The sequence below is a fragment of the Pseudochaenichthys georgianus genome, chromosome 16, assembly GCF_902827115.2.
Source record: "Pseudochaenichthys georgianus chromosome 16, fPseGeo1.2, whole genome shotgun sequence".
In the NCBI taxonomy this organism is placed as follows: Eukaryota; Metazoa; Chordata; class Actinopteri; order Perciformes; family Channichthyidae; genus Pseudochaenichthys; species Pseudochaenichthys georgianus.
Genome location: NC_047518.2, coordinates 45,601,174 through 45,625,664, shown reverse-complemented (window position 1 = coordinate 45,625,664; position 24,491 = coordinate 45,601,174). Strand labels below are relative to the sequence as shown.

The window sequence follows — 24,491 nt, the reverse complement described above, 5'->3', positions numbered from 1 at the left end:
CCACCATAGCGACTGAAAAAGGCGTCCTCCTTGTATCAGTATTAAAGGTATTGCATGTTTTATTGTATGTACTGGTGGCGCATAATTTATGGATCTACATTAACACATTTTCAAGGACGTTTCATTGAAATAATGACATTTGACGCCTAATATGAAGAAAATTACTTATTTTCTCTTGAAAGCATGGCCATTTTACACCCAGTCTATATTAATTTGTTATTCATTTACCACAGTTAACTTCATCCTCTATATAATTCCTTGTATCCTTGCCTTTGCATTTGTTTATATCCAGAAGCTTGTGGTGATGCTAACATCCATTGATGTGTTTGAATTGTCTCTATTTTCTATAAATCAGTTTGACATTTAAATTGGACACAAATCTGACATAATTAAGAAAGTACGGCCCAGTAAAAAGTATGACCTTTGTCCGTATGCAACACATCTATATCAAAAGTCTTAAACTCACTGAGTTGCCAACATTTCTATTTGTTTAAGAAAAGCTAACCGATTGCAATAGAATAAAAATCAGTTTAGCTGTTAACGATTAAAACTCAGCTTTCCAGAAGACACATCGACGGTTCAATAGTCAACAAATAAACACATGTATATTTGTGTACACAAGATGTGAAGCGTTCAAAGAAAGAGACTCAGATCCTATCATCATCAATCTACTGTTTATTTTGGACTATAAATGTACCGCACTAATAACTTGATAGATGGAAATAAAAAGTCAAATAAAAACATGTTGCTTATCCAAGCCAATGTGTGTTACCATAACCTTTTACAACCAGCTATTCGTGATGTTAAACACGCAACGACGAGTCAGTTGTTGTCCAGTTCAATGTCGGTATGAAACACCGTGAAATATCAGCTCTACCAGAAAACCTCCCCTTCTGGTCTCCTTGATTCCCATCCGTCCGCACAATCAGATTAAGCAGCAATCAATAGATGCATCAACTTTCAAATGACATTCTTTGTTCGTTCCATCATGCAAAAACCTTCCTCCATAGCATGCACACCGAGAGACTACACAAGTTTGAATGATAATGCTAAAAGAAGACATGGTTAGTCGAATATGTCAGTAAGGAAAGGTGGCAAGTATCTTTAGAGACAGAATTGGCACATAAGCACCGCTGATGTGCGCGCCAAGGCACAACGTTGGTTTCAAACTAAAGGCAGGACACAGACTTAACACGGAAGAGGTCTAGAATTGGTTTATCTCAACATTTTGACTACTTTCTAAACCGGTTCCCCCTCAGAGGACCAGGATTCCTCCTCTGCGTCAGACTCGTCAGAATGGACCCCCTCCCCCTCAACGACATGTCTACCCAACACCTGCTTCACCTCCGAATGCATCTGCTCATGCTCTTTCTTCGCGGACAGGGTTTTCGACGAGTCAATATCCTCCCTGGAGAACCAGTTATCCACATTTTCCGAACTCCCCCAAACCATATTGTCAGCAAACCCTAGATTCTGATTGGTTTGCTCCGCTGCCTCGTTACGGACATCATCTGGTTGATAGGTGGCGCCGGTCTCCAAGGAGGACGACCAGAAGTCATTCTTTTCGCCGGAGCTAAATAAATCCGATGAGTCCTTCGGTACAAAGATTTCTTTTTCATCAGGAACACTGTCGGGGGACATCTCGAAAGGCTTCTCTTGATGTGTCCTAACTCCGTCATCGTGCAGATACCCTTCAGCTTGTTCAGTCACATTCTCACATGTTGCACTTTGATCTCTTGAATCCTCACGTGGGTTCTCAAGGACTTCCCATTCAGCTGTTTCTGGAACTTGCGGGAATTCCTGAGATTCTGTCACATCCTCAGTTAGACTTTCTTGGGATTCATTGGATGATTTCACAGGTGCAACCTCTTTCACATCCTGCAAGACTTCCTGATCTGATATAACCTCTAATACAGACTTTGGATCGTCTGAGTTGTTGACTTCTTCCATGTCTGGCCTTCTGATATAGTCATTAAAGTCAGGGTAATCTTCTGTAACATCTGCATGTGTCACCATGGATGCATTGTATTCATCCTCTTCCTCTTTTCCCCCTGGAGCCTCACGATCTTTATTCTGAACCTCCTCATCGTCCAAAGCTTGAGGCATTACCGGCCAATCACTGAACTTCTCGTAAGCTTGATCTATAATGGTAGTGGAAGATGCAAGTTGGTGGTTTACTCTCACTTCAGTCTCTGCACGAAAAGACTTTCCGGCATATTCTTCTTCCGGCATTTCCAGATGTTGCCTCTCCTCGTTCTCACTGACCTGCTGCTGAGCAAAGTGAGCGCTGTAGCTGTCTGTGGCCAGGTTTTCCAATTCCTGTTCCACAAGTCTGTCTGTCTCCAACTCCTCGTCGTAGTCCACATATGTTGGTGCCGTTGGTTTCAGTTCTTCAGGTGCTTCCTCCGAATATCCCTCACTGACTTTCCCGATCCTTTCTTCTTCATTCCCCAGTGAAGCCTGCTCAACATCCCGGTCTCCAATGTGAGAATATCCCAGATTATAGTCCTCGTCCAATGCTTCTCCTTCCACTTCTTCACACAGGTCTTCCATGGTTCCAAATCTCTTGGACTTGCCTTCGCTCCACGATCCCAACTCCCCGATCTTCTTTTCCTGCTCACCTTCACTGCACTCGCTCTCCTCCGGGTGTGAGGCGTGAGTGTTAGCGTCACACTCATCGCTCTTGTATCGAATCAGAGGACGAGTGTCGGCAAGAGTGTTTTCCTGAGCGTAGCTGTCACTCTCCACCTCCGTCCGCCATGACACGGAGACGTTTTGAGAATCCTCCTCTTCGTCCTCTTCTTCGTCGTCTTGGTCTAACACATCATGCTTTTCGTCATCATCCACTTGTGTGTCCATCAGTGCAGAGGACACATTGTTGTCCTGCTGCACATCTGTGGCAGAACCCTGCCTCATTTCTCTCTTCTCATGATCTCTTGCTGATATATCTTCCTCTGGTTCGGCGTGGCTTTTGCTTCTCTTCATCCTTATTTACGCCATCCTCTGTCTTCACCTTCCTTTCGATAACACTATCCCATGTGTCCATCTCTTCTCCATCAGGGTACAACCTATCCTCCAGTTCATTTGTTCTTTCTATAGAACCGACTGCATCCTCCTTACGGGTGATTTCCTCTCTGATGTTGAACTCCTTTTCTTCAGGCTCACATTCAGACCTTGGACTTCCGGTCCTTGAATCATAGTTTGGTTCAATTACCGCCTCGGCTTCAGAATCTGACCGTTCCTCCCGCACATGTTCTTCTTCCTTGCCTTTCCACTCTTTCTCTACGCACGCTTCAATTGGAGCATGCTGGTTCTGTGGTATTCCAAAAGGCACATCCCTTTCCGAGTCATCTGAGAAGCCACCGTGCTCTTCGGACATTTTGACATGGTATGGTGTAAGACTAGGAGCGGTGAACTGATGCTGACTAACCTCCTCATTCAAGGCTGGCTCTTTGCTGAGAGCGGACTCAACCTGATAGCTGACAACTGGCTCGATGACTGATCCTTCCTCACGAGGCTTTACACCAACATTGTTCCAGTCCTCTTCACCTTCTTTGTCCACTGGTGTTGTTTCAGCCTCCTGCTCATTGGGAGGCGATAGAGGCTCGGCGTAGGAGACTTTCTCTCGAACCTCTTGTGGTCTGAAATTCTCAATGGCTCCATCCTGCAGTATTTTGGGATAAGGGGTGACCCATGTTGACTTTGTAGACGTCTTTGGAGTTTCAGTGACGGTAACATGTGTTCTACTCCATGTCGGTGTTGAATTGATCGCTGTTGGTCTTCTTTCTGTTATACCGCGGACAGATGAAAGGGAAGTGGTTTTGTGGCGAGTGGACATCTGGCTCTGATGATTCTTTGGAACCCCCCGAGGACTGAAACCTGCATCTGTGGAGGACAAGAGCTCATGAATACACAATGACCTGAGCTACTGTCGTAATAGCAATGACTTGCATTGACGTCTCTTTGGTTCAAACCCATTTCTATGCATTTACATTTACTGCTAAATCTACAGTATCATAGATAATTGATTCCTCCACACAGCTTTCACTTGTATTGGAAACCATCCCAAGTCATCTCAACATGACAGAGATACCGTGGAGAACCCTCCACCCTTCCACATTATTAAAACATATGAAGGGTGGACACTAATGGGGAGATATTGATCGTCCTTTCCTTTCGCCGATGTCTGAGTTGCCGGAAAGCGAAGCCATTTGGCTCAATAACCTTCGGGGACTGTCAGGACCCAAAGTGCCTACCTCAGCTCCCACCACACTAATGAGATTACCAACCGTATCCAACATGTCTCCTGCTCTGAGAGCTTTTAGTTATACCCTTACATATGAGAGTGCAGATAAATTAGAGTTTTTTATGCAGTGATGTTTACTTTAATTACCTGAGATGTTCCTCGGATGATTTGACAAAGAGATATCTCCCCTGAGGCTTTCAGCGTCCAGCAAAGCTCTGCAGAGACAAGCAACAAGAACATATTTTTTTAACATTTGCATCTTTTACACACACCATGTGATACATGTAGGGTGTGTAAATTGGAGTTGATGCTGCACACGGAGCGATTTGTGAGCAGGGTGACTCTTGAGCAGCAGGAACGGACTGTTGTTATGGTAATGAGGACAGGGCCATTGAGGAGCCATCTGCAGCACACACACCTCTACTATTAATCACACACACACACACACACACACACACACACACACACACACACACACACACACACACACACACACACACACACACACACACACACACACACACACACACACACACACACACACACACACACACACACACACACACCAGCCTCCATTCCACCACATAATACAATTAGCTGCATGCGTGGCCTTGTTTAAGCTTTAAAATACAATGACATGATAAATCTGGGCACGGCAACAGTTCCATGTGCCGTGAATCACATTGAAATGTATCCTCGAGTTTCTCCTCCCCCCTCAGGCTCTCCTCTGCTCTCAGACTCCCATCAGCTCATAAATCGGTAGCTTCTCACTGAGGAGCGAGGGGTCAATATTTAGAGGATGAGCGGGGGAACAGGAGAAAGGAGACACCACTATAGAGCTACATCACGTATAGGATACTCCGTCCCAAGACATCAGAGGCTGCTGTTTCAACGAGTGACCTTTAGCTCAGGCGGCTGCACCCGCTGTGGACGGATCTTTATTGGACAACGTCTCCCATCGATGTGTGTCTACCCTGTTACTGAGCAGCAGCGTTACAACGGGTCAAACTCTAAATCACAGCAATGATACTCAGATGCTGACGTCAGGGGTTGCACTTGCACATCTAATTGTCGTGTTTACATGTTTGTATCCTGATAGCTTGGAGACAATGTTCCAACAGGGCTGCAGTTAAAGATATTTATCATTAAGTATCAGTCTGCCTATTAGATTTGCTTCATCTCCATAATGTCAGATAATAGTCAAAAAGGTACATGCAGATCTTCTAAAGCCCAATGCATGTCTTCAAAATGATTCTTTTTCTTCAACTAAAGTGTTCAGTTTACTTTGATATCCTCCCATTTTAAAAGCTAGAAACAGCATTTTGGCATTAAAACTAAAAACTAATGGAGATGGTGACAGCAGCGTTACAATGGGCCAAACTAATCCTCTAAATCACAGCTGACAGAGTTGCAATGATACTCAGATGCTGACGACAGGGGTTGAAACTCCCTTTGTCGTGGTTACATGTTTGGATCCTGATGGCTTGGAGACAATGTTCCACCAGGGCTGCCGTTAAAGATATAATAATAATTCCTTACATTTATTATAGTGCTTTTCCAGATGCTCAAAGCGCTTTTACATATTCACGCATTACACATATATCATACATGCAATGGTCATGTACTGTGGACAATACCCACAGGAGCAAGCTCAGGTGAAGTGTCTCGCCCAAGGACACAACGGATATGTATCATTAAGTATCAGTCTGCTTATTAGATTTTGTAATTGTTTAAGCTACATAAGGTCAGATAATGGTCAACAAAGTACATCCCGACTCTCTAAAGCCCAATGCATGTCTTCCAAAAGCTTTTTTTTTCAACAAATGCGTCCGAAAACGTAAAAGTGTTTAGTTAACTTTGATATAAGACCAAAATAAGCTGCAGATCCTCCCATTTTAAAAGCTAGAAACAGCATTTTGTTTGCATTTTGCATTGAAACTGACTAATGGCGTTGGTGACTATCTTGGAAAAACAAGTATGCCCTGTGTTCTCTTCCGAACGACAAATTGGATAATGAAATTGCAGCAGGGTGTTTCCATGTGAGCGTGATATCACTTGAGCAAGTCATTGTCATCAGGACTGAGTCAGCTCCCGTGACGTGAGGGATGCGGCTTTCACCAAACATCTCAAATACGTTAGAAGAGATGCATCGTCCCTCCCACACACGTCTGACATCAAACATGTGATATCTTTAGACCATCCACCGAGTGAAGCTTTCATGCTCACAGCGGGCCGCCAACAGCGACACCACCTGAAAGACACCTTTGTCATGAAAGCGGCACGAAGGCTGGAGACGTATCTCCGTCAATTCTTCATCTGCGCTTTCATTTCAAACCTGTTATCGCAACGACAGTCGTATCATAATAGCTAGTCCTCGCCCATTGATCACGATGTCTTTGATGGGAAAGAAAACGGAGCACAAAGCTGAGAGTTGTGTACAGTTCATAACTTTTAACATGTGTTTTCCTCTGAATGGAAATAAACCACAAAAAGAAAGATACTTTTCACTTTTAGCTCTTTGAAAAACTATTAACGATAGAACTTTGCAATACAGTGAAGTTAAGCAAGCACGTTTTAAAAATGTACATTTATTTTGCTCAAAAAGACACTTGTTGAAATCCCAACCCCATCGTTTATCAATATAACGTTTATTGCCTAAGCTAAACCAATAGGTCCCATCTCTGCACATTCCACCGCGTACCTTTTAGGGGTAATGCCTTTTTTCTCTGTATCGACTATCAGGTATTGATCAGCTGTGAGTATGAATGTACACGAGGGAAGGCGTGGTGACGGCTTTCCTCAGGGAATTCGCTTTTGTCAGAGCATGTAATGAACCCACCTCTCAGTCTCTCACCCATAGATGCTGGAAGGGCCCGGTTTGTTCCTGTGACTCAATGAAGCACACAGTTCGGCCTCCGAGTTTAACATTTACCAGAATTGCTGAAACAATGTCACAACATTCATCTGCTACTCAGTAATTATTTATCTATGATCTAATATATCATTCCAATAACTTGTATATAGACTCGTATTGCAATATTCCACTTTTTTTTCTCACTTTTTTTAGAACTATTTTTCTTTTGTCCATCCATCCATCCATCTTCTCCCGCTTATCCGTGGTCAGTCTCGGGGGTAGCAGTTCCAGCAGAGAGCCCCAAACGTTCCTTTCCCCTCATCAAGCAGCTCTGACTGGGGGTCCCAAGGCGCTCCCAGGCCAGCGAAGAGATATAATCCCTCCACCGGGTCCTAGGTCTACCCCTTGGTCTCCTCCCAGCTGGACGTGCCTGGAACTCCTCCCTAGGGAGGCGCCCAGGTGGCATCCTAACTAGGTGCCCGAACCACCTCAACTGGCTCCTTTCGACGCGAAGGAGGAGCGGCTCAACTCCGAGTCCCTCCCTGATGACCGAACTTCTCACCTTATCTCTAAGGGAGACACCAGCCACCCGGCGGAGAAAACCCATCTCGCCCGCTTGTATCCGTGATCTCGTTCTTTGACTTGACTTTTCTTTTGTATTACTTTTAATATAATATACTTTATTATTGTGTTGCATTGTGGGAGAAGCCTGTGACCTAAGATGTTCTACGACATAATGACTCTGTAGCGATGTTAGTTTGACAATACAGAACCTTGAACCGTGATCTTCTGCATCCATGCAGCAAACAGCACGAACACAGTAGTGATTCCTTGAACCCGCCTCACAGCCGCTTGGTCTCAGCTCTTGGATAACTCCGGATTTGGGAAGTTACTTAAATTAAAGTAAAAGGGAATTTATTTGATGTTGGTCTATATTGGGAAGAGTTTCTTTTGGACCGGGGCAATCACCTGACAAACCCTTAAAGATGTAGTACCTCAGTTTGGCCACTACTCCAAAGCCCTGCACTGTCCTTGATGAACCCTGCAGCTGAAACACTGTTTGGTTGGTCTTGGTCTCTATTCTTGATATTTGACCGCTCATATCTTGACAATGCTACGGTAGCGTCACAGTTCCTTGGTGTCTAAAGCAGTGTTGTGTACCTGTACGTCGCCACCTCCAGGCCCAGAGCCACTTTCTGCTGCTGCAGGCCTCGGTTCTCCAGGAGAAGATGATCGATGTGGTCGCTCAGCTCCTCTTTCTGCGCCTCCAGGCTCTCCCAATGCTCCTGCCAAAACAGGAAGGGACGCAGGAAGAGGAAGCGGTTAAAAAGAGGTATGAATGCATTCTCACAGTGAAGTGGTAAACAAACAGTTTCTGTGTTGGGTTGTGTTTTGCTGAAAGCGACAGTAAACCTGCTGTTTTATGGTTTGTTTTCATCACAGTGGGGTCTAAGGATATAGGGTCTAAGGACAGAGGGTCTAAGGATACAGGGTCTGAGGACAGAAGGTCTAAGGATACAGGGTCTGAGGACAGAAGGTCTAAGGACAGAGGGTCTAAGGATACAGGGTCTGGGGACAGAGGGTCTGCGGACAGAGGGTCTAAGGACAGAGGGTCTGAGGACAGAGGGTCTAAGGACAGAGGGTCTAAGGACAGAGGGTCTGAGGACAGAGGGTCTGAGGACAGAGGGTCTGAGGACAGAGGGTCTAAGGACAGAGGGTCTAAGGACAGAGGGTCTGAGGACAGAGGGTCTAAGGACAGAGGGTCTAAGGACAGAGGGTCTAAGGACAGAGGGTCTGAGGACAGAGGGTGTAAGGACAGAGGGTCTAAGGACAGAGGGTCTGAGGACAGAGGGTCTAAGGACAGAGGGTCTAAGGACAGAGGGTCTAAGGACAGAGGGTCTGAGGACAGAGGGTGTAAGGACAGAGGGTCTAAGGACAGAGGGTCTGAGGACAGAGGGTCTAAGGACAGAGGGTCTGAGGACAGAGGGTCTGAGGACAGAGGGTCTAAGGACAGAGGATCTAAGGACAGAGGGTCTAAGGACAGAGGGTCTGAGGACAGAGGGTCTAAGGACAGAGGGTCTGAGGACATAGGGTCTGAGGACAGAGGGTCTGAGGACAGAGGGTCTAAGGACAGAGGGTCTAAGGACAGAGGGTCTAAGGATACAGGGTCTGAGGACAGAAGGTCTAAGAACAGAGGGTCTAAGGACAGAGGAGACAAATGTAACGTTTGTGATATTGGGCTGTATAAATAAAGATTGATTGAATGGTTGATTGACAGTACATGCATCCGTGCTGGTATTCGCACGACCTCTCCGAGGAGGAGGCAGCGTTGAATTAAAACGTTCTTTATTTGGGTACTTCACCCCTCAGACCTCACTGTGACCCAGAACTAATCCGTACAAACCCCAGCCTATAAATATGTAGCCCCGCCCCCTGCCCCTTTCAGACCAATGTTTTCATTCAATCAGAATTTAAATTAGCTTTCTGAGGGAATGACTCCTAAACACTTGGTGTCTGTGAAGGATTTAAAGGGCCCTTTCAGCCTTTTGGGGTTTCCCATTCCCCATTTCTTGGTGTAAATACTTGTCTTCAGCATCCTTTTTTAATGCTAAATTGTTTCTTAAAAATGCTTATTTTTTATTATACTTATATTTTATTTACTTTCTATTTTTTTAGATTGTTTATGTTCGCACCACCAGACACCAAAGCAAATTCCTTGTGGCGATAAACTTGATTCTGATTCTCTGCACACTGTGTCTCCTCCAGAGGGACTTTCTCTCTGCAATTGACTTTGAGTATAATTGTAATGGAGTATTTCTAGACTGTAACATTTCTACTTCGTAAAGGATGTGAGCACAATACCTTTTAAAGTGAGATATTTGTAAGCCTTGACCAGTCATGCTAACGGTTAGGGTCTAGACTTCATAGTTCCTCCCTGACCTCAGTGCAGACGATCAGCTGTTCCCCTGTGGCCTGTCACGTCTCTATTTCAGACTGTGTGTATTTCTGACATGTGAAACCCTGAGAGAGAGATTGCATCTTAACAAGTAGCACTGGATGACGGATATTTAACTCAACACGTTCCTAAATTCTCAGAAGTTATTTATCACGACTTCTCTAAAAGTAAAAAAGAACAAAAGTCAAATTTGAGTTCTTGTGTTTTATCTCTCCATAGTACTATATAGGATATATTTTATATATAAATACAACGTCTATTTGAAGCCTGAAACGATTGATTCTTCTTACTTAACTAATGAGTCGTTTCATTCAAGTTGATCGTTGTTTTCATGCTCCAGCACATGCCTTTGCGTACGGCCAAAGACACCTTGAGAGTACGTACTGTAGCCCGGGCTTTATGACAGATGTTTAGACAGATGGCAGATCAGGGCGTTTTCCAGCAGGTGTGGATGCTCTCACCTGTAGTGTCTGGATCTCCTCTCTGTATCCGTCTCCCTGCTGCTGGGCGTTCCTCTCCAGACGCTTCCTGACGTCCCGAGCCGAGTCCATCTCCTTCTCCAGAGCTCTGAGCTTCATCTCGCTCTCCTTCTTCTCCTGGTTCACTTCTGATAGGCGGCTCCTGCTCTGGTTCAGTGTCTCCTCCAGCTGATCTAACTGAGTCTGATGAACCTCCGCCTCCACCTGCCAGGCTCTGGTTGCCCTCTGCGAGAAATCCTGTCCCACCTAGAGATTGAAAAAGTACACACATCCTTTACTCAAGTAGAAGTACAGATACTCGTGTTTAAAAATACTCGTAGAAGTACTGACTACACTTCTTTACTCAAGGAAAAGTAAAGAAGTATGGGCTTTGAAATGTACTTCAGTAAAAAGTACCCATAACTGTGTGTCCTTGGGCAAGACACTTCACCCTAACTTTGCTGTATTCACTGTTACATGTCTGATATGTGTAATATGGAATGTGAAGCGCTTTGAGCATTCGGAAAAGTGCTCTAATAAATGTAATGAAATGAGAAGTAAAAGTAAAAAGTTGTGGAGTAAAGTACTGATACCAGGAAAATGTACTTAAGTAAAGTAACAAAGTATTTGTACTCCATTACTTCCCACCTCTGGTCTCACCTGAAGGAGGTCTAGAGGGTGGTTTCCTCTCTGAGCCAACATGGGGGTCATGTTGGCTCTGGAGCGGCTCGTCTCGGCCTCCATGTGGCCCACGTCCTCCTGATGGGTTTGGATGAGGTGCATCATCTCGTGTTCCAGCTGATTCACCTTCTCCCGGAGCCACATCTGAGCCCTCTGCTCCTCCTCCAGCTCCTTCCTGCTCTGCTCCAGCTTCTTCCTGGCGTCCAGCTGGGCCTCAGCCTCCCTCTGCCGCTGAACATCCAGGTTTTGAAGCTCCTCGGCCACCTTGCAGACCTCCATCTCTGCGAAAACCCTTTCCATCCAGGCTGAATCCATCTCCAGCCTCACCTACAGGCAGAGAGGGCAAAAGTACACACATCCTTTACTCAAGTAGAAGTACAGATACTCGTGTTTAAAAATACTCTGGTGAAAGTAGAAGTACTGACTAAACTTCTTTACTCAAGTAAAAGTAAAGAGGCTTTGAAGTGTACTTCAGTAAAAAGTACCCATAGCTAGCAGCTGCTTTAAAGAGTACCTGACCTCCCTTTATATCAATAGAACAATAATGTCATTGTTAGCTAATGAATGTTTCCATGCTGAACAACGGCAACATGACAACGTTTCCATTGGTCCCTCTTCTTTAGAGAAGACCAGGAAGTGATGGAGACACGGATCGTGTTCCAACCAATAGGCACGCAGTGACTCTACAGAATAATGACCACGCACCAACACACATTCAGACTAAAGGAACCAGCTGTTTGGAAAATGAGAGAATTAGAAAGTACAGGTATTTGGGTTCAACATGTGAGAAGTAGAAAGTACAGGTATTTTGGTTCAACATGTGAGAAGTAGAAAGTACAGGTATTTGGGTTCAACATGTGAGAAGTAGAAAGTACAGGTATTTGAGTTCAACATGTAAGAAGTAGAAAGTACAGGTATTTGGGTTCAACATGTGAGAAGTAGAAAGTACAGGTATTTGGGTTCAACATGTGAGAAGTAGAAAGTACAGGTATTTGTGTTCAACATATAAGAAGTAGAAAGTACAGGTATTTGGGTTCAACATGTAAGAAGTAGAAAGTACAGGTATTTGAGTTCAACATGTTAGAAGTAGAAAGTACAGGTATTTGAGTTCAACATGTAAGAAGTAGAAAGTACAGGTATTTGAGTTCAACATGTAAGAAGTAGAAAGTACAGGTATTTGAGTTCAACATGTAAGAAGTAGAAAGTACAGGTATTTGAGTTCAACATGTAAGAAGTAGAAAGTACAGGTATTTGTGTTCAACATGTGAGAAGTAGAAAGTACAGGTATTTGAGTTCAACATGTAAGAAGTAGAAAGTACAGGTATTTGAGTTCAACATGTAAGAAGTAGAAAGTACAGGTATTTGAGTTCAACATGTAAGAAGTAGAAAGTACAGGTATGTGGGTTCAACATGTAAGAAGTAGATAGTACAGGTATTTGGGTTCAACATGTAAGAAGTGGAAACTTAAGTACAGGTATTTGTGTTCAAAATGCAAGAAGTAAAAGTAAAAAGTCGTCAGAAAAACATGTAGTGGAGTAAAGTACTGATACCAGAAAAATGTACTAAAGTACAGTAACAAAGGGAATCACAAGGCTCCCCATGATAAAATAGTATTGCGATTCTACGATATGCTAAGTATTGCGATATGATATATTGCGATATTGCAAATCACATGGCTCATATCCATGCCTGTCTTCCCTTCCTGGTTAAAAAAATCCGAAATAATTTCACACCTTTGATTTAAATGCGACGGGCGCATTTCTGATTTCTTTCTCCGCTGACTCCATCTTTGTTTGGACTAACTTCCTGCCAATCCCACTGACTTTACCCATGGTCATGACCGCACAAGAAAAAGCTCAGCACCTTTTAGTCAATTGAAAAAGCTATTGTTACCAAAACTTTAATTTGGATTTGCAATATGAATAGTTCATGTAAATAACCCAATTTGTGTTCGTTGAACCTGAAAAGTGTTTGTGTTACTTTCATTGCAGTTGTATACATGTCTGAAGTGTAATTTAGCTTAACTTCCTGTTTTACATTGACATGCTTTTATGTTGAAGGCGACTTTGCGCTATTAGCAGGAAGTTACTATTCCCAAAGCTAAAACTTGACGGATCAAGAACGGAGATAAAGTACATATATTAACGGAGATATCTACATTTAAATACGGCGATATCAAAACATGAAGTTTACATTTAAGTATTAGCACCCCGAAGAGGCACAAGGTTAGTGTTAACTGTTGTATACAAATGTCGTTTGTGTCTTAAGTCGTTAACTTGGCTAACTATTTGAAGTTCACTTGTTTAATGCTATGCTAAAGTAATGCTAATATGGATGTAGCTTAAATGCATTAGTTGTGTTTTGTCTTCGTGTATGAAAATCATCAGTCAAGTGTACGACCATCTTTCGGATGGATATGCTATCGTTTATCTAATAAAATATCGATATCTGGCGTCTCAGTGATGCAAATTAGTCGCTTTTCGGCGCCTCCCGCTTTTTTAACGCTGATTTGGGTGACTTGTGTAATTCGTGGAGAACCGAAGAGTTTGAAACGTTTCTGTTTTGTTGGTCATGCCACAATCGTGCACATGCATGCATGCGTGAGTCATGGTAACATATCTGGATTAAGAGGTTGCTTTTTCTTTGCACAGAATGAAAGAAAGGCCAAATGAATGGGCTGTGATTTTAGTTTTTTAAGCAGAGGTTGAGTTCATCATTTGTACGGCCCTCAGAGGATGTTGTAAAAATGTAAAGGAAAAAGGTTCCCCACCCCTGCTGTAAATAATAATAAAAACCCTTGATTTATAACTTAACATCTCTGTCTCCTATTGATCTGAGTATATGATAAAAGAATAGCCATCTTTGTCAGATGGTATATTACGCTGTTTTGTTTCTGCTTCGAATAGTTCTCTCTTTTTTCACCATACTGTGTTTGCATCCCTGCGTCCATTTATCGATACAATATCGCCACGGAAGCCGTATCGATTATTTTTTACTTTTTTAATGCTATTTTATTTCTATTTTTCGAACACGTAATTAGGTAGATCATTTTGAATTGTTCATTTCTAGTCTTTTAATTTCTCCAATCTACAATGCCTTGTCTTTTTATGTCGCTGCCATTGGGATCAATAGAGTACTTCTTATCTTATCAGATCTAAACCATCAGACTCTCAGAGACAGTTTCATCCCACAGGCCATGAGAATATTAAACACCTGAACTTTTGAAAGAACATCCATAACATTCATCTGTTTGCAATTTATCAATATTCCAATTACTTGTATATAGAGTATTCTTGCACTATTATATTCTATTTTATTTTTATTTACTTGCACTATTTTATCTGTTTTATTGTGTTGCACTGTTGGAGGAGCCTTTGACTTCAGATGTTCATTGTCATATCTAAACTGTAGCTATGTACACATGACAATAAAAGCCTCGCATCGTGAATCTTATCTTACCTGTAGCATCTCTTCCTCCAGGCCCTTCCTCCTTGAAGATACTCCCCGATTACTGCACCTCATCGCCTCGATCTCTTTCTCCAGAAGTGCATTTTCCTGCTCCAGGAGTTTGACCCGGCTCAGGTAAGTCTCCAGGCGTCGGTTCAGATTCAACATCTGGTGTTTCTCGTCGCCCAGGTGGAAGGATTTGTGCAGCTCCATGTTAGAAAACAGAGAGATTTGGCCTCACTCAGAGGGAAACACTGATTATGAGTGTATCTCCGTGTCCAGGCCTCAATCAGTGTGTGTGTGTGTGTGTGTGTGTGTGTGTGTGTGTGTGTGGGGGGGGTGGTTTCTGCGAGAGTGAGGCTCTGGAAGTGTTGGAGGCTTCCCTTTCATACAGAAGGGGAGAGAGGAGGGGAGGAGAGGGAGGAGATGGGAAAGGGCAGAGAAAGGGGATGATGTAATTTCCAGGGTTAACTCTTTCACTGCTGCCACTTCTTTTTTTTTTAAATCTTAGACATCCAAAATGTCTGGCAGTTTATCCCTGTAAGAAATAACAAGATATGCAGAAGATGGGAACTTAAAGAAAGCAGGATAACAAGAGGAATCACAGTACTGACAGACAGGGACTCAAATGACAGTATATGCACATTAGCAGTAGTTATCAGAAATATTGTATTAGTCCCGCAGCTGCGACATTTCCAGATTAACAGCAAAAGAAACAACACAGATTAAAAGCAAATTATAAAAGGAGCAAGCTAGCATTTTAATTATAGGGAGACCGGCAGACATTAGAAAAATAAAGACAAGCAAGTATACAGTAAGTACACATCCATGGGTAAAAATAAGTGGCAGCATTTTGAAAGTTAAGTGAACATATAAAGGTGTTGAAGTTGTATATAATGTATTATTTTGGACATAACAGTGAATGTTGCGCTACTAGCAGCAGCATATCAAAGAATGCAAGCAGTGTACATTACATATAGTCGTGTTCTTGCATAAAGACATAGTCTGTATGATGTGTGGTTGTCGTAGTGGTTTTAAATGTTGACGGCTTCAGAAAGAAAGGGATATCTTTCATATAGAAATCTGATATGTTGTATCGGCCTTGTACCGTCAGTGCCCTCATGATACTGGAGGAGGATAAGCAGGACTCCACCATCTCCATCTAGTGGCAATCTGTCAACACTGCAACAGCCATTTCCAGTATCACACACATCTCCAATCATCACAAACTCACGATAAAATACGAAATATTAATGGATCAGAAGACATATGTAATGACAGCTGCAGAAGGTATTAATGGCTTGCTCTAAAGTTGTATATATGGTTTTATTGCATATAGTGTTTTGCATGTATTTCCTCACTTACTGTTGCTATATAAATTAAAACCAACCAGACTGATTTTAATCTTTTAAATCTAACATATTTGTACACGCTGAAATGCCTTTGAGGAAGGTTTCCTCCGCGGCTAGTTTGAATACTAACACTTCCTCTGATAAAGAGGCAGTGCTCATGCAAGTGACACCACAGCCGTTTGGAAGTTCTGTTTTTCTTAACACACAATTTGCAGTCACTGTCATTGTCTAATCCGAGGCTCGTGTTGCTAAGGAAATACATTAGTAATCCTTCTGTGGTTTGGCAGTTAGGCAATTGGGTATTACAAGTATGAATTTATAAGCCACTTGTATAAGGATGCAAGTTGGCAGCAGCTTTGAAAAACACATTACTGTCAAATATGATTAACTGTATATAATTACTTTATCCGGAAGATGTTATTTTTCTAAAGCTTGTTAAGATAGACAATTATCCAGTTGTGGAAAAGTACTCAGATCCGTTACTTAAGTAGAAGTACTAATAAGATAAGAGATAAGATGTACTTTATTGAACCCAAATTGGCATATTTTTCAGTGCAGCAGCATAAAAAGAAAACAAGGCATTGCACATAGGTAGAAATTAAAGAGTAGAAACAAACAATACTCCAGTACAGGCGTACGGACCTCGGCGCAAGCGCCTCGGTCCTGCCGCAGTACTGTCGTACCAATAATGACGTTCAAGAACGGCCTCTCGTGTATGATTGCTTAATTAAACATCTCAAAGTAGAATTAAAACAGCATTAAAAAGTAGAGAATATACTGTAGACCGTGAAGATAACAAAATATCCATCGATCCATCCATCTTCTCCCGCTTATCCGTGGTCGGGTCGCGGGGGTAGCAGTTCTAGCAGAGAGCCCCAAACTTCCTTTTCCCTGGCGACATCAACCAGCTCTGACTGGGGGATCCCAAGGCGCTCCCAGGCAGCGAAGAGATATAATCCCTCCACCTGGTCCTAGGTCTACCCCTCGGTCTCTTCCCAGCTGGACGTGCCTGGAACTCCTCCCTAGGGAGGCGCCCAGGTGGCATCCTAACTAGGTGCTCGAACCACCTCAACTGGCTCCTTTCGACGCGAAGGAGGAGCGGCTCAACTCCGAGTCCCTCCCGGATGACCGAACTTCTCACATTATCCCTAAGGGAGACGCCAGCCACCCTGCGGAGAAAACCCATCTCGGCCGCTTGTATCCGCGATCTCGTTCTTTCGGTCATGACCCATCCTTCATGACCATAGGTGAGGGTAGGAACGAAAATGGCCCGGTAGACAGAGAGCTTTGCCTTCTGGCTCAGCTCCCTTTTCGTCACAACGGTGCGGTAAAGCGACTGCAGTACCGCTCCCGCTGCTCCGATTCTCCGGCCCATCTCACGCTCCATTGTTCCCTCACTCGAGAACAAGACCCCGAGATACTTGAACTCCTTCACTTGGGGTAAGGACTCATTCCCTACTTGGAGTGGACAGTCCATCGGTTTCCTGCTGAGAACCATGGCCTCAGATTTGGAGGTGCTGATCCTCATCCCAGCCGCTTCACACACGGTTGCGAACCGATCCAGTGAGTGCTGAAGGTCGCAGACCGATGAAGCCATTAGAACCACATCATCTGCAAAAAGCAGTGGTGCAATCCTTAGTACACCGAACTGCAGACACCCTCCCCCACGACTACGCCTCGAAATCCGATCCATGTATATTACAAACAGGATTGGTGACAAAGCGCAGCCCTGGCGGAGGCCAACCCTCACCGGAAATGGGTCCGACTTACTGCCGAGGACCCGGACACAGCTCTCGCTTTGGGAGTACAGAGATTGGATGGCCCTGAGTAGAGACCCCTCACCCCATACTCCCGCAGCACCTCCCACAGTAACTCCCTGGGAACTCGGTCATACGCCTTCTCCAAGTCTACAAAACACATGTAGACCGGATAAGCGTACTCCCAGGCCCCCTCCAGGATCCTTGCGAGAGTAAAAAGCTGATCCGTTGTTCCACGACCAGGACGGAATCCGCATTGTTCCTCCTCAATCTGAGGTTCCACAATCGGCCTGACCCTCCTTTCGAGCACCTTAGAGTAAACTTTCCCGGGGAGGCTGAGTAGTGTGATGCCTCTGTAATTGGCACACACCCTCTGATCCCCCTTTTTAAAAAGAGGAACCACCACCCCGGTCTGCCACTCCTTCGGTACTGTTTCCGACTTCCACGCAACGTTGATGAGACGTGTCAACCATGACAGTCCCTCAACACCCAGAGCCTTCAGCATTTCTGGGCGGATCTCATCCACCCCCGGGGCTTTGCCACTGTGGAGTTGTTTGACGACCTCAGTGACCTCCCCCCGGGAGATTGGTGTTGATCCCCCGTCATACAAGTAAAAGTCCTGGTTTTTAATGTTATTTAAGTAAAAGTACAGAAGTATTATCAGCTAAATGTACTCAGGTTTCAAAAGCAAAAGTACTCATTGTGCAGTATGTCTTTTATTAATGTGTTTTATATGATATGGAATATTGTTTGATTCAGTTTTGTTGTAATGTGTCAGTATGGAGTACATTAAAAAGTAGAACATATATATATTAGGGCTGTCAAACGATTACAATTTTTAATCAGATTAATCACAGCTTAAAAATTAATTAATCATGATTAATCACCATTCGAACTATGTCCAAAATATGCCATTTATTTATGTATATTGTTGTGGGAATGGAAAGATAAATGAAAGAAGGCGGATATATCCATTTAACATACAGTATCTATGTTTATTATATAATTTTTCTGCGTGTCAAAATGAAAGACAGCCCACACACCTATCAATCATCAAACCGTGGGGTCTTAATTCATTACGTGTTGATTTCTATCAACGGGGGAGTACTTCAGGAAAGTCGACAGAGGGGGGGGGGGGGCTAGTGGAGTACTTCGTGACCACAGAGTGTGAACGTTGTGATCAGCTGTTTTAGCGCAGTTCTCCAGTGAAGGGGGGAGTCTCCCTCCGCAGCCGGTTGGCGTAGGTTTGGCACAGTTCCGTTGTACAGACCGACGTTAACAGCAGCCCTGTCTGTGCACACGGAGACCGACTCTGTCGTCCGGTGATCTAACCGCCTTCTGGAAAAGCACAAGTACGTCGGTACGCAAATGCGCTTTGTGACACAAGTGACGGTACGCATTTCAGATTACGCACATAACCTGCGTACCAGTTATGTGCACCCCTGTACTACAGCAAAAGTATTCTCCGTCGGGACTTCCTGCAACAACACCACGCCGTTATCTTGATTCTGATTGGCCAGAAGACATTATCAAAGATGTTCTATTGAGAAGACGATCACTACGTGACAAAAGTTTTGAAAACCGTTTCTGGTCTTCGGTATTTCCAGACAAGTGGCTACTGAAATCAATCTTACTAACTGCTGTCTGTGCAATTCTCGGCGCGAGTTGGCAGACTTTATTTTGCTTACTTTAACATCATTTTTCATGGTGGGGCTAAGCCATTTCTTGGTATGGGTGTAGCCCTTTATATATACAGTCTATGGTGTAGCCTACCCCAGCCATACCCTGGCGCTGCCTCTGGTGGGATGTATGGGGCGGGCCATTCTGCACATGCGTTAAATGCGTTAAATATTTTAACGCAATTAATTCAAAATATTAATTACCGCCGTTAACGCGATACTTTTGACAGCATTAATATATGTATAGTAGTACCGGGAGTCTAGTACTAGGAGCAGTGGGCAGCTATTGTACAGCACCCAGGGAGCAATGGGAGTGAGGGGGGAAGGGGGATGTCTGTTGCCTTGTTCAAGGGCACCACGGCAGGGCAGGAGGTGAACTGGGACCTCTCCAAGTAGCAGTCCACTCCATATTTAGGTCTGGTCGGGGACTTGAATAGGGATGCCAGCGATTATTCGATTATTCGAATATTCGTTACAGTCGAATATTATTTTTAAAAATCGATTTTATTTATATATATTTTTTTAATTATTTATATATATTTTTATTATTTATGTATTTTTTTTTTTTCTGGCTTAGTTTCAACCAAAATATATATATAAATATATATATGCTAGTAATAGTATTAATAATTGTAAATGGCCATTGGTCACACCACCAGTTTGTTTTACTGTAAACTTGGAGGAAGCCTGCGTGCAGAGCAGACTGCTGCTGCAGCATGCTACACACCGACCCCACCCCCCCTCTCCCTCACACGTGTGACTAAAGATGAACAAAGCGGCAGCCGGCAGGTAAAAAGAGTTCCTCCTTGTGGAACTACTTCGAACATACAAGTCCAAAGGAAGTTAAATGCAAGCTCTGCGAAAAGACGTTGGTCTATCACAACTCAACCTCAACAATGCGTTCGCATTTGAGTGCAAAGCACGCCAAAGAGGTTACAGAGAAAGACGCAGCACAGCTGGTCATTACCAACTTCACTTCAAGGCCACGTCGTTGTGATGACATGCTTGTCATCATGCTTCCTTTTTTTTTTTTTTTTCTCCCGCGGGGGGGTCGAATAATCGATTATTATTCGCGAGGGTTGCCGAATAATCGATTTTGATTATGGTCAGTTTCTGGCAACCCTAGACTTGAACCGGCGACCCTACGGCTCACAGTCCAAGCCCCTATGGACTGAGCCACTGCCGGACATGTTAACAAGAGTATTTATGTTAAAAGTAACTACAAGTAAAGTAGAACGTAGCAAAAATGCAGACTCAAGTACAAGTACCCCAAAATAATACTTAAGTGCATAACTTGAATACATGTTCTTAGTTACTTACACCACAGCAAGTGTCTGCATAATTTAAAATGACATATTCATACAGCACCTACAGTGAGGAATTTAATATTTCAAGTATAAAAATAGTAATATCCAGAAGTATGTTGCCGAAACTGCTTTTAGATACGTTACCTCTTTTCAAGCTGCCTAATTCATGAAGTGACAATCAAAAATAATTTCTGTATCAACTGCGCAAACACAATACAGTTGCACAATATATTATTGCACAAAACGTGAGAAAGGTCATGGAAGGTCACCAAAAAAAGAAATAAAAACAATGGCTGTGTTGTAGAGACTGGATATGACCTTAGAAATACACATATGACATTTTGAGCCATATGGTTACTGGTGAAGGATAAGGTCACCAAAATGTTTTAATAATAATACCATGGAAACCATAAAGTATTGCCCCTGTACGGGGATGGATGACAGCTTTTATTGCATTTTACCCTTTTTAAATAAGATCATTCTATATTTAACTTGTCTTATAGGTTCTAAACTAAAAGTGCACAAAAAAAATAAGATGACAACAATAACTTACAAGATATACAAAATGCGGCCATATCTCCGGCTAGGAAGGTCGCATCAACGTGCTCCCGTCTCTAGCACCCCCGCAGCCCGAGCTACGAGTGAAAGAACTAAACTTACATGAAACTTCCGTTGGGTTGCTTTAAAGTCAAGCTTCAGTTTAAGATTCACCCTGTAGTAGAAACATGTGATGGAGCATTACTAACCTGACTCAGACGCTTTGTTTCTCCAAAGCATCTGGGAAAGCTCCATTGGAAGCCATTTGGAAAGGGCAGGCACTTTCAAAAATACTTGGCAGGTGATTGGATCAATCTGTCTATCACCTTCTATCATGGGCCACTTCTGATTGGTTAACAATGGCTGGTACATGTGGAGCACAGCACTTCTGATTGGTGTGGATGACTGACACACAAGAAGAACAAAGACACACACATACCATGTATCACTTCAGGGGACATTACATTGACTTACATGCATTTCCTGGAGACTTATCCTAACCTTAACCATAACCAACACATGCCTAACCCTAACCCTTACCCTGACCCTAAACCTAACCAAGTCTTCACCCTAAAATTAATGATCCCCCTATGGGGACCTCCAATTTGTCCCCATAAGGGAGGCGAGTCCCCACACGTGACTGTGTAAACAGATTTAAGTCCCCACAAGTATAGTAATGCTAGGCCACACACACACACACACACGCACGCACGCACGCACGCACGCACGCACGCACAGGGTATTTGTTGTGGCTTCCTGAAGTTCATTTAAATTTGCGAAAAGATCTAACTATTTACATTTGTGGGTTTTGCTGTAAAACAAAACAACAAATCCGTAGCAGGAACGAATTCTAAGGACATTCTGTTTTTATGGTTCATGCATTTAAACTTGTGGGCCCTTCTTTTTTGCTTTTTATTTCATGTTATACTTTTTATGGCCAATTTGATCTTTATTTTCAACTGCCTCTTTCTAGTTAGCTGTGGCTAACCAAACTACAATCCTCCCACGGGCAGCTTAGCTCTACTTCAACTTCTCACAGTGTGAAGTAATCAGATATTTGCAACACCAGGTCAGCTTGTTCCTGTGACAAATGAAGCCATTTTCCTGTGAGAGAATTTTCTATCTGTAGTCTGAGTTACTTTGAAAGTTGAGAATATTGTCAATGACTGTTTCTAGCTTCACTTCCTGGGAAAGGTTTACTTTCTCTCCCAAGAGTCAAAACTAATAAAAGAGAAGCAGAGTCTAAAATCCTCCAGATATTTGGATAAAACTCCCAGAAAACTGCAGGTCAGCCCACACTCTCAGGATCCTGCTTTTAATTAAAGCACACAATGACTCATATCTTACACTGAAATTTAAATTTTTAATTGTATTTTATACCTGTCTTTTTTTGTTGTTTGTTTTTATTTGTATTTTCTTGGTTAATCGAGTTGACTGTGTTAGCATCGTTAGCAATACCTGTTGATAACAACGCAGTATTCTTTTGCACACATATCTTTCACATAACGAAATTGGACATTTGGACAGATTTAATCAGATACAAAGGACAAAGAAAGGCTAATAAACATGATATCACTGCAACTTTAATAGCCGACAAAAAGGGGCGGGGTTTCAGTTACATTTTTGACTGGAAAACTGGAACCGTTACTCACATCTAGGACTTGGAAGCTGCCATTAGGCGCTTTCACACCGGAGCACTTTTAACCGTACTTTTCACGTTTAGTTCCGTTAGTGCCTGAAATGTTGCACTCACACCAAAAAGAGTACTTGGTTCAGAGAACTTTTACTCCCATTTTTAGTGCCTGCTAGAGAGGTGGTACAATTCTCGGGAGAAAAAAGTTCCAATTTCTGATTGGCTGGGCGAATTGCAAACCACGCCCCGTACAACTCTGAAAAGTTTTTGTGAAGCCGCCATTTTATTTCCTCGCATCAGCATTATTAGCATTAGCATTAGCCCACCATGCGGCATTTCCGTAAAACTATTTTTTCGCCGGTCAACATGTCCGTTAAAGTTTAAATCTTCCGGACACAATTAGAAAAGTGCCGGTCAGAGTTCTTCTTTGTTATTTATTGAGCTTTAAAACAAATTGATAACAACTCTATATAATAATATAAGAATGATAAAGGGAGCCTGTCTTTTCCTCCCCCTCTTCTGACAGCCCAGCAGCTGATCTCTGAGCAGGAGACTTGGGGAGAGGGAGGCGGGGCTATTTGATCGTATAGAGGCGGACACACAGAGCCGTTTGCCCCCCCAGAGCGTTCCGTTTGCAGGTCTATCCACCTTGGGACCCGTTATCGTTTGCGGGGTCCGTTTCTATCGTTTTGTTACAGCCTTGTGTAAACGAAAGGGCTATACGCAAGAGAAACTATGCGGATGCAACCCGTATCGTCCTCGTGTAAACGGGGTCTAAGTGCTGGGCACTAAGTACGGCAAAGTACTTGGTGTGAAAGCGGCTAATGAACCAGGTGTGAAGGTGCTTTGATTGGTGATTTGCTGACAGCAGTTTCCTACCATTTTATAGTTCCACTCCACTACAATCCAGAGACAAATATTATACCTTCTACTCATGCTATACTATGAAATATAAAGGTTTTAGTCTCAAAAAGTACCACAAGTAATAGTCCCTGTTATTCAGAATGGCTTATTTCACAATCATCTGTTGAAATATGGAATTGTAAACATCCTGAATGCAGGCAATGAGGGTCAAAATAATATTCCAGGTCTTTGCTGTCATATGTTTCTTCATTTTAATATATAGAGAACATGAAGGGAGCGAGAACGTATCCCCGTGGAACGCAGGCATTCGGAGAAAATGTAGTCAGTGTAAACTTGAATCCTTAACTCTCTGAACCCACTGTACAGTATTTAATTTGACCTTCTGTGTATCATTCTATTTTACATGTATACGGTTAACTTCGTTCCGCATTTTACTTGCACTGTTGGGTCCCTTGCGCCACTCTTTTGCACCATTTTATTTATAGTTCTTCTTGCAGTCTTTGTATGTCTTAAGTATATAGAGGTTGCCTTGTTGGAGGAGTCTGAGACTTCAGATTTCATTGACAGAACTACGCTGTAGTATCACAAATTAAAGCCTTTGAATCTTTGAACCCAAGGACAAGAAATAAATCTAATTAAGTACAAATACATATATGTTATCTCTATCGAAATAAACATGCCTGCCTTTCTAATCTTGCCTTTTATGGAAGATTATATTTC

At 43.0% G+C, this 24,491-nt stretch overlaps 2 protein-coding genes across 2 annotated transcripts in view; one reads left to right on the top strand and one right to left on the bottom strand.

Moving 5' to 3' along the window:
• LOC117460575 (killer cell lectin-like receptor subfamily B member 1B allele C) overlaps positions 1-24,491 on the top strand; it is a 461,418-nt gene that overhangs the window by 428,729 nt on the left and 8,198 nt on the right. The window lies entirely within an intron of this gene.
• On the bottom strand, positions 663-14,982 carry nes (nestin). The gene is given in 7 exon segments (XM_034102096.2): positions 663-2,970; positions 2,972-3,885; positions 4,394-4,461; positions 8,262-8,386; positions 10,518-10,781; positions 11,175-11,522; positions 14,655-14,982. Coding segments are annotated over 7 exon segments (3,651 nt in total). The 5' UTR covers positions 14,856-14,982; the 3' UTR covers positions 663-1,239.